This window comes from Euprymna scolopes, chromosome 2, assembly GCF_053919585.1.
Source record: "Euprymna scolopes isolate OS-2025 chromosome 2, ASM5391958v1, whole genome shotgun sequence".
NCBI lineage: Eukaryota > Metazoa > Mollusca > Cephalopoda > Sepiida > Sepiolidae > Euprymna > Euprymna scolopes.
The window spans coordinates 84,306,142-84,322,831 of NC_136483.1; the positions used below are offsets into that span (position 1 = coordinate 84,306,142).

At 34.3% G+C, this 16,690-nt stretch overlaps 1 protein-coding gene across 1 annotated transcript in view; it reads right to left on the reverse strand.

The window, feature by feature from the left end:
* LOC145293184 (alpha-aminoadipic semialdehyde synthase, mitochondrial-like) overlaps positions 1-16,690 on the reverse strand; it is a 192,717-nt gene that overhangs the window by 63,376 nt on the left and 112,651 nt on the right. Inside the window, exons 7-8 of the mRNA XM_080139673.1 lie at positions 5,811-5,938; positions 4,466-4,740 (exon numbers count right to left, since the gene is read on the reverse strand). Of these exons, the coding sequence (XP_079995799.1) occupies positions 4,466-4,740; positions 5,811-5,938 (403 nt within the window). The remainder of the gene's footprint in view (positions 1-4,465; positions 4,741-5,810; positions 5,939-16,690) is intronic.

Genomic DNA, 16,690 nt, shown 5'->3' on the forward strand with positions numbered 1-16,690 from the left:
ATGTGTGCATTAATAGAAATGATAATGAATGCTAATATTTTGTTGTGTTTAAGTACCGTTCATCACAAGTGACATGCCATGTCGTCATATAAATTCATAACAAAGTGTCTATTTACAAAGTGGCTAACATGTATAAAGTATATATGTTTTTATTTTTAATTCTTTAGAAAACATCAGTTTCGGATTATTAAAAGAAAAAATATTTTTGGTAGTGTTTTATTTTAGCGCCGTAAAAATAAAAGAAAACATTCAATTCAAACAAAAAATTGAAGAAAGTTTGGTGCTTATGCACTTATGTTAATGTGGTATTTTTTAAGTAAAATTCAAGTTTTACAACATCTTTTTTTATTTTTTATTATTAAATTGTTAGGTGAAAATACACAATAATTACAAAACATCCTCCCCTTCCATCTTAAGGCTGGATATCTAAATAATATTATTTCAGCACGGTAACATAAGTATTGCATAAGTACAGAAAGTTTATTTGTAGGAAAATAAATGATAAACAGGATAGGAATGTTTAATACAACAAATAAGACGCCCCAAAATGTTATCATTTTTATACATATTTATATTATACTAGCAGGCTGCCCTGGTCGTAAAATATGCTTAAATATGTTATTTTGATTAATGCAGATTTCGTATTTATTATTATACTAGCAGGGGTACCCGGCATTGCCCGGGTGTGGAGAGGTGGTGTAGTAAGGAACCTGAAAGGTGGAGTTAAGTGCTAAAAAAAAAAAAGTGGTAGTAGTGGGGGTGTGAAGAGGTGGGGTGGGGGTGGGGGATCAAAACAACAGTAGGCAGCCCGGATGGAGAGATGGGTTATGAAAAAAAAAAAAAGTGGTAGTAGGCAGGCAAGTTTGAACATGTAACGCGAAGGAAGCAAAAAAGGTGAAAAAAAAAAAAAAAAAAAAAAAAAAAAAAACCCTAGCTGATGCGCCCATCACAAAACTGGATGTCGCAAGCATTGGAATTAAGGGTAGTCAATCAAATGTAAAAAAAAAACAAAACTGTCCAGTTAATGGTGAAGGAATCAATGTTTTCAGCCAATTTTTCGATATTTGTTGTCAGAGAGATTGAGCTTTAAAACGATACTGATTTTGTCACATTCTGACATGCATGTCGGAAGTTTTTGCGAGACATACAATCGCACACACACATATATTTTGCCTTTTATATATTAGACTAGTTTTTAAATAATGCTTGATTTGAGTTTATTCGATGTAAAAAAAAAAAAAAAAAAAAAAAAAATGGTGTAGTATTGCTATTAGCAACATAAAAACATCACCAAAAGAGCGAATCAGATATTTTCACTGCAAAATATGCATCTCAACGCAGCTCCCTCCTCCTCATATATCATTGAATGGTGATAAAAGAAAGTAGATCTTGGGTTAACTTTCAGCAGTCTCATAACTCTTGTTTTTTTTTTTTGTCTTTTAGTCCTCACATTCCATGAGCAATGTTTCTGACAAAGGGGGAAGAAGTGCCATTTTCTGGATCATCTAACATTTATCATTGACAAGTTTTACACCTTGAAGTGGTAGTTTAAACACATCAAGTGGCTTCATGCCTTGGAACGATTTCCATTAAAAAATTAAATAAAAACAAAGACTGTTAGAGATTCATGATTAAAACTTGGTGTACAGGTCAGGTTTTGACCAAGGTTTATTTGTACCAAAAACGTTTGGATTGCAGAAAAGATTGTGGATTTTATTAAAAGATTCCAAGAATGGAAATTTGTTTGGAGGAGACTGCACCAAAATCATGCAACACCAGACTCAGCAGACATATGACAATATCGCAATTATACATGAAGACATGTGGGAAGACAATTTGAAAATATATTTTGATGACACAAAAAGATGAGACCCCCCCGCTCCCTTTCACCCTAACACACTGGAATGGCACCAACATTGGTTAATATCAGACTCAGTGGCTTTGGAGAGTCTGAGAGGATGAAAAGATTGATGAGAGAAAGAGTGAGAGAGCACCATGCAGACCTCTACTGGAAGTGCATGGTGATACTTCAGTTTTGAGGAGGCTTATTGTCAAAATATCAGAGAAAGTAATCAGCCGAGAACTCAATAGGAGACAGCTATTGCAAGAACGAAAAGAGGGTTGCAAAGGTGATTAAAAGAAATGGAGAGTACTGATAACCTTGAGAGACTCCATGAAACACAATCCATTTTTACCTGTGAGAGATAACTGCTAATAATTTGTGTTATAACTACTACTGAGTAAATAACACTTATACTACGAAATTATTTAGTTGTGACTTTGTCTCATTCTTGCTTGGTGACATTGTCTTTAACATTTTATAAGGTTGCTATCTTTGTGTGTGTGTATATATATATATATATATATATATATATATATATATATACATTTCGTTTTTCCTGAAACAACTTAACCATCATTAATAAAGCGCAAGGCGAGGCATAGGGTGAACAAGAAATATATACAAAAGAAATGAAAAGATCTCAAGTCATACAAAGATAATAAAAGCATTTTTCCTACTGAGTGACTGGATACATGTCTATATTTACTTGCCTCCTCAGGGAAGTAAAGTCAGTTTGTTTTTAAAGTAGAGAAAATGGAGCCTGAATTGGGAAGGATGACAAAATTACTCCTAATGCTCCTATAATCCTACTGACACTCCCTCATGAAAGAATGAGAATACCTCAGGCGACAGGTAATAAACCCATCTCCTTCTAAAATGAGAATATAATGCCTAGTATGATGGTCACCTGAGATTGAACAGATCTGAACTTAAAGGTTGCATAAATGTTTTCTACATAATATACTATATATGTATAATAACATGCAAAAATAAAAAAACAAACAAAAAGAATGGCCAAAACACTAGATTAAACTGAACTAATATGAAAATCATAAAAAGTAATGAAATGAAATAAAATAGTGCAAAAAATAGAGAGGAACATAACAGTAGAAAATTTATAGGAAATGACTTATTACTTCACAGTGCTTTTACAGTCAACCTTATTTTATAAGGGTGCCATAAAGAGAGATAAGCTAAAAGTAAATTATGACAGCTTGATTTTTAATAGTATATAAAAAAATCCATAAATGATCCGATTTTAATAGAATATTTTTTTTCATCAAAATCAGTTCATAAGTCTTTTCTATTAATTATGCTTTCACCTACCAAAATAAAAATATGTCAGAAGTTTTTTTTATCAAATAATTTTCTTTTTTTAACCGTAAATATTTTAGCACTTTTCTTATAAGAGCAAATTTTCATTTTTTAGTTACAATGTTTTTGTCTACACTAGGTTCATATCTACATCAATTTTTAGGCAATTATTAATCATAACTAAATAAAACAAAATAAAAAGTGATAATCTCATCTTTCTTTATTTTGCTGTTTTTAATAATTTTACAAAAATTAAGGCTATATAAAATATTAAAAAAAACACACACACACACACACTGAAATTAAGTTATACAACAAAAATATCTTTCAGCCTAAAATATCTTATAAATGAAAAACTACATAAAAAAATAAATTTTATAGCCAGCACATTTAAAAGTGAATTTCATAACCATAAATCCTTCTTCAATAATGTAAAAATGCAAAAATATTTCTTGACTTTACTTGAATATGCAAGACACTAATAGTAGAGTGTAAATATAAAAATAAACAAAAACATCCAAAATATATCAATCTTGTTACTTATGTCTAACCAAAAAATTAGCAATTACATTTAGTGACTCAGGGGAAATTTGTATAATCAAAGATCAAAAATTTTGATCAATTAGAAACAAACTATATAAATTAGAAAATAACTCAAATGCTTTTTAAAGTCTAAAATCTTAAGTATTAGATAAGATAAACAGCACATTGAACCATATCACAAGTATAGGGATAATAGACATTGCTGAAAAAATGGTTGGTTTCAAAATTTAGTAAAAAGCCCTTGTTAGTCTATCCATACTTAAGAAATTGTGATGCAAGAAAACAGGCTATCAATGGATGAAGTTTAGTTAAAAAATAAACTTGCTAAATTTACTGGAATATTTAAAGTGTTCATTATCTTTGCAGTGCATACAACTCCCCAAGGATAGTTTTTAATCAGACCAAAAGTACTTTGAATTGTAACCATGGTGAATTAAACAGTCAGTTCCCACCTGAAATACAGACTTATTAGGAAACTTGAAACTGACATCTATTAAAATATGGAGGCAAAAATCATCCATAATACAAGTTGAGGTAGTCAGACAGTATTAGTTCAAATAATAAAGTTTATTATTTGAAGTAAAAAATGTTTTGCTGCCTGATTACTTCCAATGCATCCTACATATGCCTAGATGAAAAAATGATGCCTCAATATACATATATAATAGTATTAAATTATTAGAAAACTTTAAAAACAAACTTATCATAATGTCAGTGGAGGGAGATTTTCTTTTACCTCCATCACTTTTGATTATCATCACTCACCTCTCGGTCTCCATGTGTGCCTCTGCATCGTACAAACAAAAGGGACGGTCAATGGTCGTACATTCTTTCATGAATTCAATCGAACCACCTGGGTCGGCGGAAATATCACAGATGGCGAGTAATCGATGAGGTAATTGGGGGCAGCCTCTCGTTGATGGCAGCCATGGGGTGGTGGCAGGTTTTATTAGGGTTTTTGCATCAGGAATCGTTATGAGACGAGGGGAGTTTACAGCCCAATAAATGCCGTTCACAATGCAAGATGCGTAAGGGGCAATCTGTAAAAAAAAATGTTAAAAATGTTTTTAATATGCGATATAGAAGCTACAGAGTTCCCAATGGTTGGGTGTTGAGCCTCAAACTAATCAGACATGGCTTTCGAAGCTTCCACCACCCTACTGGAGCTGATCGACAATCTGGAGGTACTTGCCGTGGATTATTTTAAGATGTAAATCAAATTCTAGCAAATATTGGACTTGTTTGCTGTTCTTTTAATTGCTTCTATTAATCCAGCCACAAAGGAAATAAAAAAGAAAGGAAGCAACATTTTTTAAACTACTACATAATGACTAGGCCTATGACAACAGCATATTCTTATCATTGTTTTGACTCTCTAGTATATATTCCACACAGTTAGACACAGTTAATCAACAGAGAACCACATCACTATATAAAAGCATATAAAATGTCAACAGATACACACTCGAGTAAAAAAAAATGTAAAGAATATGCTATTGTCATAGCCCTAATAATGACTCTGAGAGACGTCATTTTCCACTGAGCAACTACATGTCAACGAGAGATGAACAGTGTTTTCTGTTGATCAGAATATGCTACACTGTACAAAAGTGAACATAAGAGATGCACCATGATGAAGGTTTTGTTTTGAATAATAATATGCATGTCCACTTCTGACCTTGCTTAATATTATGACTTATCTTCAGTCGAGTAGCTGAAGTAGCTGTTCCAGATGTTTTTCTTCCATCTGTTCAAGAAAGAGAGGACATATCTCATTGTTTGCCATTTTGTATTTATGTATTGTGATATTAGTTTTGTCATCTACATATCGAAGTTTAAAAGTTGTTATTGTTATTACAGTTGCATATGTTGCAAGTGAGTCAGCTGTCTGATTTTCACATGATTAGAAAATGCAAGGTTTTATTGAAGACATCAGTGAAAGGAGACGATCAATATCTCCTTTTGATGCACACCATTATGCAATTCTTTCTTTTTTTTTTTTTCTATCAATTTTTTTATTCTTCTGAACTCTTTTTAAAGAAATTTCAGAAAATATTTACAAATATCACCCACCATTAAAAAAGCCGAGGAAGCATGAAACCATGCTTACCTTGTGACTAAATGTAGAGATATATCTCTCGGGATGAGTTTCAAATTCTGCTGCATCAAAGGTCCCACCATCTTTTCGGACAAAATGATCCTCTCTGCTCACGACACAGGCATACAGTTTATTTGTGGCTGAAAGAAAAAAACAAAAAAACAATCAGTTCAGTTGAGAAATAATCAACAGGCAAACAATTTTCAGTTGTTGTTTGGTAGGGTTAGTATTATTATTCCTTTTTTAGTATTATTATTTCTTCCTCTTTTAGTATTATTATTTCTCCCTTTTTTGTTCCCCGACAAAAGGAGGGTGAACCTTTAAATTCACTCTTGTCTGTTCATCCATTTGTCTGTCCGCACTTTTCTAAATAACTACGCCTTGGAATTTTTGCACAAACATTAAACATGATACAAATAAAAAGTAACAACGGATTTTCTGGGAGAACCCCGGTTGTTTCGCTAGGAGTGCCTTTCGGGTTAAAATGGCTAAAATTGACACTTTTGTGCGTATTAAAAAAAATTGATGCTTTGAATTTTCCTAAAACTTTCTGAAAAGTTGTAACTAACTGATTTCTATATAATTTTGTTTGTCTATACTTTACAATAACTCTTTGGTGTACCCCAGGGGCTCTTTTAGGGCTAATAAAAACACTCCTTTTTGCGGACTATTTTACCATATTTGTCCAAAATTTTCTGTCTATGTCTATTTCGCAGTTTTGCATGGTGCTGGACTCAAATTTAAATATGTTAAGACCTTGGGGATAAATGGGAGGGGAGGGGAATGATGTTTCTTTTTTTTTTTACTTAGTGCAGAATTCAAATTTACATATGTTAAGGCCTAAAACTGCACCGTTTGTTCATTTTCACCAGGATTTGACGCCTTTTGGGGATTTTTTGGGCTAAATGGGGGAGGGGGGAGAGCAATTACAGAACTTAGTCATTTTTTTATGCCTCGTTCACTGTGCACTCACAGGGGACCATGCATTCTTCACTTGTTTAGTATTATTATTTCTTCTATTTTTACTATGATATGTCGATGAGAGAGTGAATGGTCAAGAGTTAATGCATGCATGAAAGAGAGTAAATGCGTGCATGAGGGAAAAAGAGTGCATGTGCACACAAGAGAGAAGGCATGTGAGTGCTAAAGAACACATGAAATGAAGTATGCACATGCGTACAAGAGAATGCAAGAACATGTGCACGAAAGGCATATGTGCATGAGAGGGAGAATGCACATGTTTGTGCAAAAGGATGCAGTTGCACACAAGAGAAAGGGAGGATGCACGTACCAATGTATGTATGTGAGAAGAACACAGGTCGGTGCACAAAAGAGAATGAATGTGAGAGAGGTAGAGACAAAATACGAGAAGATTTTCTCCCGGGCAATGCCGGGTAGCGGTCGCTAGTCATCAGATAAAAAAAACTGCAATGAGTAGATTTGATCATTTGTTAAGGTGTTTACACTAGACTGTTCATATGCAAACTGGTATTTGAAACAAGTTCTAGCAAATTAGAGGAAGTGGCTTTACACATGGGAAACGAGTAACATTACAGGAAAAATTACATAATGACAACTAAAACAGGAAAAGAAAAAACACCTAAAACAGGAAAAGAAAAAACACCTAAAACAGGAAAAGAAAAAAAGAAACAACTAAAGCAGGAAAAAAACAAAAAAACATTTCCTTATAAAAGTTTATTCAGAACTTAAAAAACAAAAAACAAAAAAAAACACTTGAAAGTAAAATACTTAATGATTTATAAATAACTGGATATAATTTGACATGAAATAGAGGATGCAATTGTGTCAAACTTTTGACTATCTTAAAAAAAATTTCAACATGGAGAAAAATAACTAACAAAACCACCAATGTAAATATGCTTAAACTAGCAGGCTCCCCAGCATTGCCCAATTGTAAAATATGCTTAAATGATATTTCAATTTGTGCAGATTTCGTATTTATTATTGTTATTGTGTCAATCCTCTATTGATTATTATATTGTACCTAATATATAATAGTGGCCTCCTGGCATGGCCTGGTCGTAAAATACACTTTAATTTATGCAGATTTCGTATTTATTATTATAGAGTCAATACTCTATTGATTATTATATTGTACCCAATATAGAGTAGTGATTTAAAAAAAAAAAAAAAAAAAATGACTTCAGTACCATCAGTTAGAATCAAAACAAAAACATATAGCACTCCATACAGAGTCAATACTGTTTGAGGTATTGTCAGATAAGAAATAGTTAAAACTGAATCAACTTTTTTATATATAAAATAGTAACATTCGTGTGTGTCTGTGTGTACAACTCTTCTAAAGCCCAAACCACTGAACCGATCATGACCAAATCTCGCATGATGATGGTTCCCCCACCTAGAGATGGTGCACACCATTTTCCAAGGTAAAGGTCAAGGTTATAGCCTATGTATATATACTCTTCTACAGCCCACACCACTGAACTGATCATGATCAACCCTGACATGAAGGTCTTCAACCTACGGATGGTGCGTACCATTTTTCAAGGTCAAATGTTAAGGTTGAGACTTTGCTGTATACTCGGGTACCTGCTTCGTATAGCAAAGTCCCACATAAAGCGTGGGTATCTTTGCTAGTTAATGTATAAAGGTATATTTGCACATGTGTACAAGAGCACTTCAAGTCGACTTATGCCTGATGTTTAAATTTTTTCAATTTTGACCCCTTAGCAGCTATTTTACCGGGTAACGACCATATTGAATTTGTTCCACATGTTGAAATGCCCTATATATCAAGTTTCAAATCTGTATACCAAAAATTGACAAAGGAGTTTGGTAGAAATCGTTTCTCAGACAAACAAAAAGACAAGGTCACTTTCACCTCTACTGTTATATAAAAAGAACATTGAGAGAGAGAGAGAGAGAGTTTGTTCCCTACGGACTCCTAAACAGCTGAGTAGATTTTTATTTTTTTTTTTTAATTTCACACAAATATATATACTTTAGGTATATGGTAGTGTTCTTAAGTTTTATATCGGAATGTCTTTGATAAGTATCAATAATAAAAAAAAATTTGATGAAAAAACATGCGAGTCTGAGTGAAGTTAACACCTTATACAGACTAACATCACAAGTGCATTTGAGAAGTTTTATTACCACACAAGCAGAAAAACCCAGCATATCAAATCAACAGTAGGTTCTTTGATATGATCGACAAGTTTAAAGTGAATGTTTCTGTTTAGAGCACAACTGAACCGGGATACTTGACTTATGCATTTTAAGCTAATTCAAGCCATTATATAAAAATAATTTCACAAAATTAACAGTAGGCTCTCTACAGTGCAATATAAACTACAATGTATTGAAAACTAAGTCACTGTGGGGAGGCATGTGAAACTTCCCTCCGGTCCACCACAATGCGTCCTTAACTAGAGCCCAAAACTAACCGATTTGATTGAAAAATTAATAATTTCAATGACAATAAAATACGAGTTTGAAACATTCGTTGATTTTCATTCAATCTTGAGCAACGTCGGGTCTCCCACCTAGTGTGTGTGTGTGTGTGTGTGTGTGTGTGTGTGTGTGTGTGTGTGTGTGTGTGTGTATGTATGTATATAAGCTCCGCTTAGAACCTATTAAATTGATAAAATATCCAAGAATTATGAAAAATGATTAAATGTAAGTTATTTGATTCGTGAGTTTGTAATGAAATAAACAGCTCAGACAATGTATCAAAGTTATTATTTTAGTAAGAGGGGGCAATAATGTGGGTTAGATCATGAAAAATGATTGTCGAAATTAGTATCATATCCAAGAATTATGGGATTCAATGATAGACCCAATAGCAGAATACCCGGAGTCACTCGGGATTGAATGAAATACATGCAAATGTATGCTAGCAGAATACACGGGCACCTTGGATCGAATGAGGCAGATGCAAATATATACTAGCAGAATACTTGGCGTTGCCTAGGATTGAATAAGATTGATTGAAATATGTACTAGCAGAATACCTTGCATCACCCAGGATTTAACGAGACTGATGGAGATATATACTAGCAGATTACTCTGCATTGAATGAAATAGGTGAGAACATATACGAGCAAAATACCCGTGAAGTCGATTCCAGATATGACTGAAACAGTTTACGATCTCAAAATTAGATTAATACAAATATATTGATGGTTTTCTATGAAAGTTTACTATGCCAGTTTCTGTAATGTTTGATCTATATTTTTAAAATTTTTTATGTTATCAACCAGGAATGATGTGATGGTTGTAGTGGTGGATAGAAAGAAGCATGATTATGTTAATTTTAAACGTGCTCTTGAGTTCTCTTTTGGGGGGTTGGGTTGGAGAGAATAATGTCCGTTTTGGGGTCAAAAAGTATGTGGAATTGTTTCATATATGTATTTAAATTACCCGTCTTAATGTAGGTAAAACTAGTTTGAATATATGTTGCATATTATCCGTCCTTGCAAAGGTAAAATTATTTCATATACATGCTGTAAATTACCTGCCTTAGGTAAGATACAATTATTTCATACGTGTAATACCCGTCCTAGGTAGGTAAAATATTCTTTTGCTCGAAATAGCAAATGATACATAGACATTAAAAATTCCTCTCTCCTAAGAAGAAGAAATATATTCAAAATCAAATTCAATTTTCTCATTGTTTATACAGTCCCGAGCAACGCCAGGTAGCTCCGCTAGTTGTTAATAAACGCTAAACATTTCAGAATAAGAAAAACTGAAAAAGGATAACTGTTATAAAGAAACAATGGAGAGATTACTCCGACTTGTTTACAGAAAGTAAAAAAGATTCAAAAATTTTTAGAAGAGTAATACATTTCAAGATGGCATATTTGTGGCATTGTCAATGGTCTAAATGCAACCCAGCACAATGCAGTGAGCAAAATGATCGTCCGCATGTGGTAAAGAGCTATGTCATTCACAAGGTTAGCCTGTTAATATGCACTAGCACAGACAGAGCAAAACAGGTCTAGAGGAATAAACCTTGAGCAAAAAAACTTTTATTCTTTACGAGAAGTTGTAGTTCGTGTGGCAACAATCGGTAACCTGATATTTCAGAAGGAAGAACATTGTAGCTAATGATAAGGTGTACTACTGCTCTAGCGTACAGCTTTTGACAAGCTGTATACTTATCAAGCACTGAAAACGCCTTTTGCAAATATTTCAGTATAACTTGCCAAACCACAAATAATGATACAACAAAGTAATCGACCTCTGGGCAGATATTCACATGGATGGATAGGAGTTTTCAGATAATTTTTTAAAATCTCTAATTTTAGAGGAAAAAGAAAGCTTAAATTACAGGTAAAAATAGGACAAAGCATCTATATATATATATAAAAGCGAAAATGTGTGTTAGTATGTTTGTATGTCTCGTAAAAACTTGACACAGGCCATCGATTTTCGTCAGATCGATATCATTTTCAAGCTCAACCTTCCAACGACAAATATCGAAAAATTGGCCAAAAACGTTCATTCCTTCACCCTCAACCAGATCCTTTTCTACAGGGAGGGGTGGAAAAAAATCGTTCCTCCATGACAAGATAGCTTCTATGCATGCATCACCACGCGCAAAAGCTGTTTCGTTTAAATATTATAAAAACCGACCTATATTCGCCCAACACCTTCATAGAACAATGGTTAAAGTGACAGCATCATGATCTTAAAATTGCAGGTTCAATATAAGGTAAAAAAATTTTTTTCTTTGATTTTTAAACTTAATATTGAAACAGGGTTATTTATGCCGGTTTTTTTTTCTGTCTCGCTCTTCAGTTTTTCCGAACACATTCATCCTCACCTTTTTTTTTTTCCTTCAGATTTTTTAAAAGTTTTACGTTTGTTCGTTTTTTTGGGTTTGTTTTTTCTGATTTTTTAAAAAGCTTAAACAGGGTTATTACTTCGATTATTCTTTACCCCCCCCCACTCCAAACACCTTGGTAATGCCGCGTATCCCCGCTAGTCTTTAATATAAGATGCAAAACAGGCATGAGCATTTTTGCATGTCCGAGAAAGGCTTTTTTCGCGAGGATTCTCGACAAGATTACTATTTTGGAGAACTCCCTAGATCGTAATATCTCCGATTTGCAAACGGACGTCATCTGTCTTATTTGATCAAGTTTTAAAAAAAATTCCCTGGTTTCCAATGTTTGAGTTTTTTTGTATAAATAAAGCGAAACTGATCGAAGAAAAGTCGTCCGCTTGGCCTTCCGAGCCAGGACGTCTTGAAGGCAATTAGCTTTGATCAATGTGGGGGAAACCCTTCATATCAGACAATTGCTATTCATTAAGATACTGCCAGAGCTCCCCTTTTTGAGGGAGCTGGTATTGCTCAACATCGTGGGGAAACAAATACGGCAGAAAGCTAAAAGCTTAAGTGGCCTACAGCAAAATTTAAGTTTCGCTATCCGCTATGGCGTAACAGCTGACATCACTAAATTTGAACGCTTTACACTTCCGCTCACGTCATGGTCTAGCAGTAAGCTCTCAGCTTTTCTTTCACTTTTCCGCTTTCGCGTTACGGGTTCGAGCCTGGTTGCCTACTACCCCCCTCCCAACACACACCTACAACAGGCAACACCGGGCACCCCCACTGGTCTGAATTAAAGGACAATTGTAATCTGTTGTTACTCCCAGGTTAACCTATCACCTTATAAATGATAAATAATGGATTAGAATTTATAATACACTCATTGATTGATCAGTGTGGTGGTCCCTTGTTTCTTTTACAAGGGGTGTGCAATAAGTAATGCCCCTGACTCACTTCCCATAGAAGTAGAGCAACGAAATTTGGCACAGTTATTAATCTTTCTCTACATAGGAACCACCCAGAGTTATGCATTTCTCTCATCGTTTGATGCAGCTCTGGAGACCGTTTTTGTAGAACAACCCAGGTTGGTCCTACAACCACAACGTGACTTCAGAAATCAAGGCTGCATCATCTGGGAAACGCTTTCCTTTCAAAAACAACTTCATAGCTGGGAAGAGGTGAAAGTCAGAGGGTGCAAGGTCAGGAGAGTAGGAAGGATGGGGAAGGATTTCATAACAACATGCCTGTGCTTCTGATCTGGCGACATGCGAGTTGTGGACTGGAGCGTTGTCCTGCAGGAGGAGGGTACCTTTGCTGATCTTGCCTCTTGATTTTGATAGCTTCCCTTAATTTCCTCAAAAGTGAAGCATAATAGGCTCCTGTAATTGTGGTACCCTTTGCTAGGAAATCTGCCATCACTACTCCGTCTTGGTCCCAGAAGACTGTGAGCATGATCTTGCCAGCGGAGGGCTGCACCCTTGCCTTCTTTGGAGGTGGTGAGTCCAAGTGCTTCCACTGCATTGACTGGGCTTTGGTCTCTGGATGTGATGGACCCAGGTTTCATTCTGTGTAATCAGTCTTTTGAAAAACTTTGTCTCATCTTCTTGGCACATCTCCAAATTCATCCTCAAGCACTTGACGCGTTCTCGCTTCTGGAATGGTGTGAGCAACCTGGCAATCCATCTGGCAGACACCTTATGCATATGCAAATGGTCATGAATGATAGTTTCCACAGACCCTGTATTAATCTTGACATCTTGGGCTATTTGGCGAATAGTAATGCGCCGATCTTCCAAAATGGCAGCCTCAACTTGACAGACAGATGCCTCATTAATGGCAGAAGGGAGGGGGGGACCAGGTCTGGGAGCTGTTTCCACAGACTTCCGGCCATGTTTGAATTCACGATGCCAGCATTTTACAAGGTCATATGATGGGACATTATCACCATAAGTTTCTTTCATTTCATCAAAAGTCTCCTGTGGTGTGCATCCTTTCAAATACAAAAACCGGATCACTGCTTGACATTCAATAGGCTCCATTTCACACCTGACTCAGTTCAAACACCTGTAAAACAGAAGCCACAATTAGTTCAGAGCTGTAATTTGCCAAATAACCCGTAGAGATATAAATCATTAAACATGCAAAATTTCAGCTAGATCAGACAACTGGAAGTGGGTCAGGGGCATTACTTATGGCACGCCCCTCGTAAGGTTCATATGAATTGGCTGAAAGATAATATTCAATTATTAATCCATGAACCAACCTATATAAACTCAAATTGATGCATTATTGCATCTGAAGAATTTTTGTTCTTTGAAATTTTTTTTTCACAATGCATCTTCCGTTTCTGTTTTCTTCAGATCTTTTGTATTATTTGGATTGTTTGGACTACTGTCCTTATCTCACAATGTTTCAAGCAATGTTATCTTCAACATTTTTCAGGAGCATCTTTTTGAACCAAACAATCTATGGCCCAACAGATATAAATGGTAAGTAATAACCAGTCCTAAATGACAGGCTTCTGGTTAAAGATTTAATCCTCAGTATGAGCGATATTAAGAATACAATTATGGTTTAATTAAAACTTTTACCCAGTCATGACTGAATGAACAAGAGCAAGCTACTAGTGATGAGACGATCCCAAAATTTTCTCCCTGATTCCGATACAATTACTGATTCTGATACTTTTTAAATTTCTAAATATTTAATGAGTAATTTGTTTTGTTTTTTTATTTTTGAATTACTCTAAAACTTTTGTGTAATGTCTGCATTTTCAAACAAAAAAATACACCTAGTGAGGTGGGATGGGGTGTATATTACATGAGTAGATCTTTCTCGAATGTTTTCCTTTTAATTGATTAAAAATAGCTAAAACAACTAAAGATTTATTTTTCTTTTAAAACAAAGAAGACTTGCATTTGCTGTTAGTTTACTAAATGCTATTGAAGGTTTTCATAAACAATAGGAAATAGTGACGATAGGTATGTAAAATAAGTGTAGGAACAGAATAGTTAATAAAGCCCTCTTCCCATGTCGAGAATGAGTTTATAAATAACATTAATATTTAGAAAACTATTCTTAAAATAACAGGGTGGGGATGTATTGCTAACTATTCTGTATGTTCCCTCTACCAAAGAATGTTCATATGTTTGCCCTGATTATACATATTTGGTCAGTTACTGCCACTTGCTATATGACAGATACGTAGTAAATTGATTGGATTTGTTTTGATGTAAAAAAAACAAAAACAAACAAGATACCTATAATTACGACAACAACAACTAACACGACCTGTGGAAATTCCACAGCGGAGTCTTCCATCTTGTACAGGAAGGCACAATTTTTCTCCTCTGCATGAAACTAGCGTAGGTTGACAACAACAGATGGCACATAAAAATTTATTATGTTTACACTATTAGCCATTACCTTATTTACCTATAGAACACATTTATATACACATTATTTCGTAATATTAAAATATTACATTTATTTTGAGAAGCACCATGTTCATCATCGTCATAACCTATAAAGGAAGTAGCTAGATTTTCACTCCCACTTCTACAAGCCTTCTTACGCCCCCATTCCACAGTGCACATTTATACTTTTTCCTACTTTCCTGGATATTACTAGTCATTAACTGACTACGGATGCATACATCGCCGGGCTTGGGCCGCAGCGATACAAGATGTGCATCTTCATGAAGCCGACTCAACTCCTCCAGGGTGAATGTCGTTTCAAGTACAAGTACAAGTAGTAAGTATACACAAGCGCATATTCTTACCACCTTCATTCTACACAAATGATTTCTCCCGTCCACAAATCCGGCCTAGCTGATTGGCTGAGAAGTATACATTCTACAATTCCCCTAATCGGTTATTCCACCACTAAACTAACAGTTTGCAACTATAAAACATGCCGCCATTTCTGTATGTACACATTATTCTTATGTCTTATATAATTCAAGAAATTATTTTGCTTTTAAACCCTTAAATTTTTTAGTTTATTTGTGAAAATACTACACTCCAAAAATAAACTAGATTACCTTTTTCATAACACGTAACTTACATTTATCGTTTGCTTAATTGTGAAAGCAAAATCCATTAATACTTTACGTCATAAAGGCAACCACACAAAATGAAATGATGGTTCCTGATGAAAAACAAAACAAATGCTTATGTTTTATTTGGGTTCTGAAAAATGACATTCGTTATCTGCATAATTACTGTGTTCCATTAATCCTTTCCTTTTTCTCGATGATTGAGTATTCTTTTTAAAATAAAATACAAGAACTTAGTTTTATTTAAAAGTCTTAACTTTGAGGTTTATTTGTGAACACATTTTACTGTAATAATATAAGATATTTTTTCTTATTACAAAATATTAACTTAGATTCATCATTTGTTTATTGTTTACCACTAAATGAACACTTCGGATAAAGGCAACCACACAAAATGAAACGATGGTTCCTGAAGAAACAAGAAACAAAAGCCTATATTTTATTTGGGTTCTGAAAACAGACGTTCGTTATCGGCATAATTACCGTGTTCTATTCGGTTAACGGGTTCTGCTAGCATGTAATATATTGATATTTGCATTCTGTGGAGATGCTCTTTTGTTAAAACTGCAAAATTATGTATATAAGCTAGCAGTTAAGTTTCTATCGATTCTTATATATTATAAAGTTGTGATTTCAAAAGTAAAAAAATATATCCATATGACTTGGATGCATCAGCTTGAATCAAAACCGAAATCAAAACTTATGAAGAATTCTTGGAAATGGAAGGCCATAACAATCAAACGACAGTCGCTCAAAAGGAAAAAAGATGTAAGCATGATACACGAAAGAACTCACACGCTATTGTATTAATATATGGATAATAGAAATTCTACTACTAATAATAATGCCAGATTTGTAGATAAACACTCTCAGCTAAAAATAGCATTACAAGTTGTTTTCATTTTAGATAATTGTTATTTTATCAACTTGCATGAAAAGAGTTATGTAAAAGATGCTTAAAACTGTTTGAATTATGCAAATACCATCAGTAGTTCAAAAGTTATAAGAATTTTA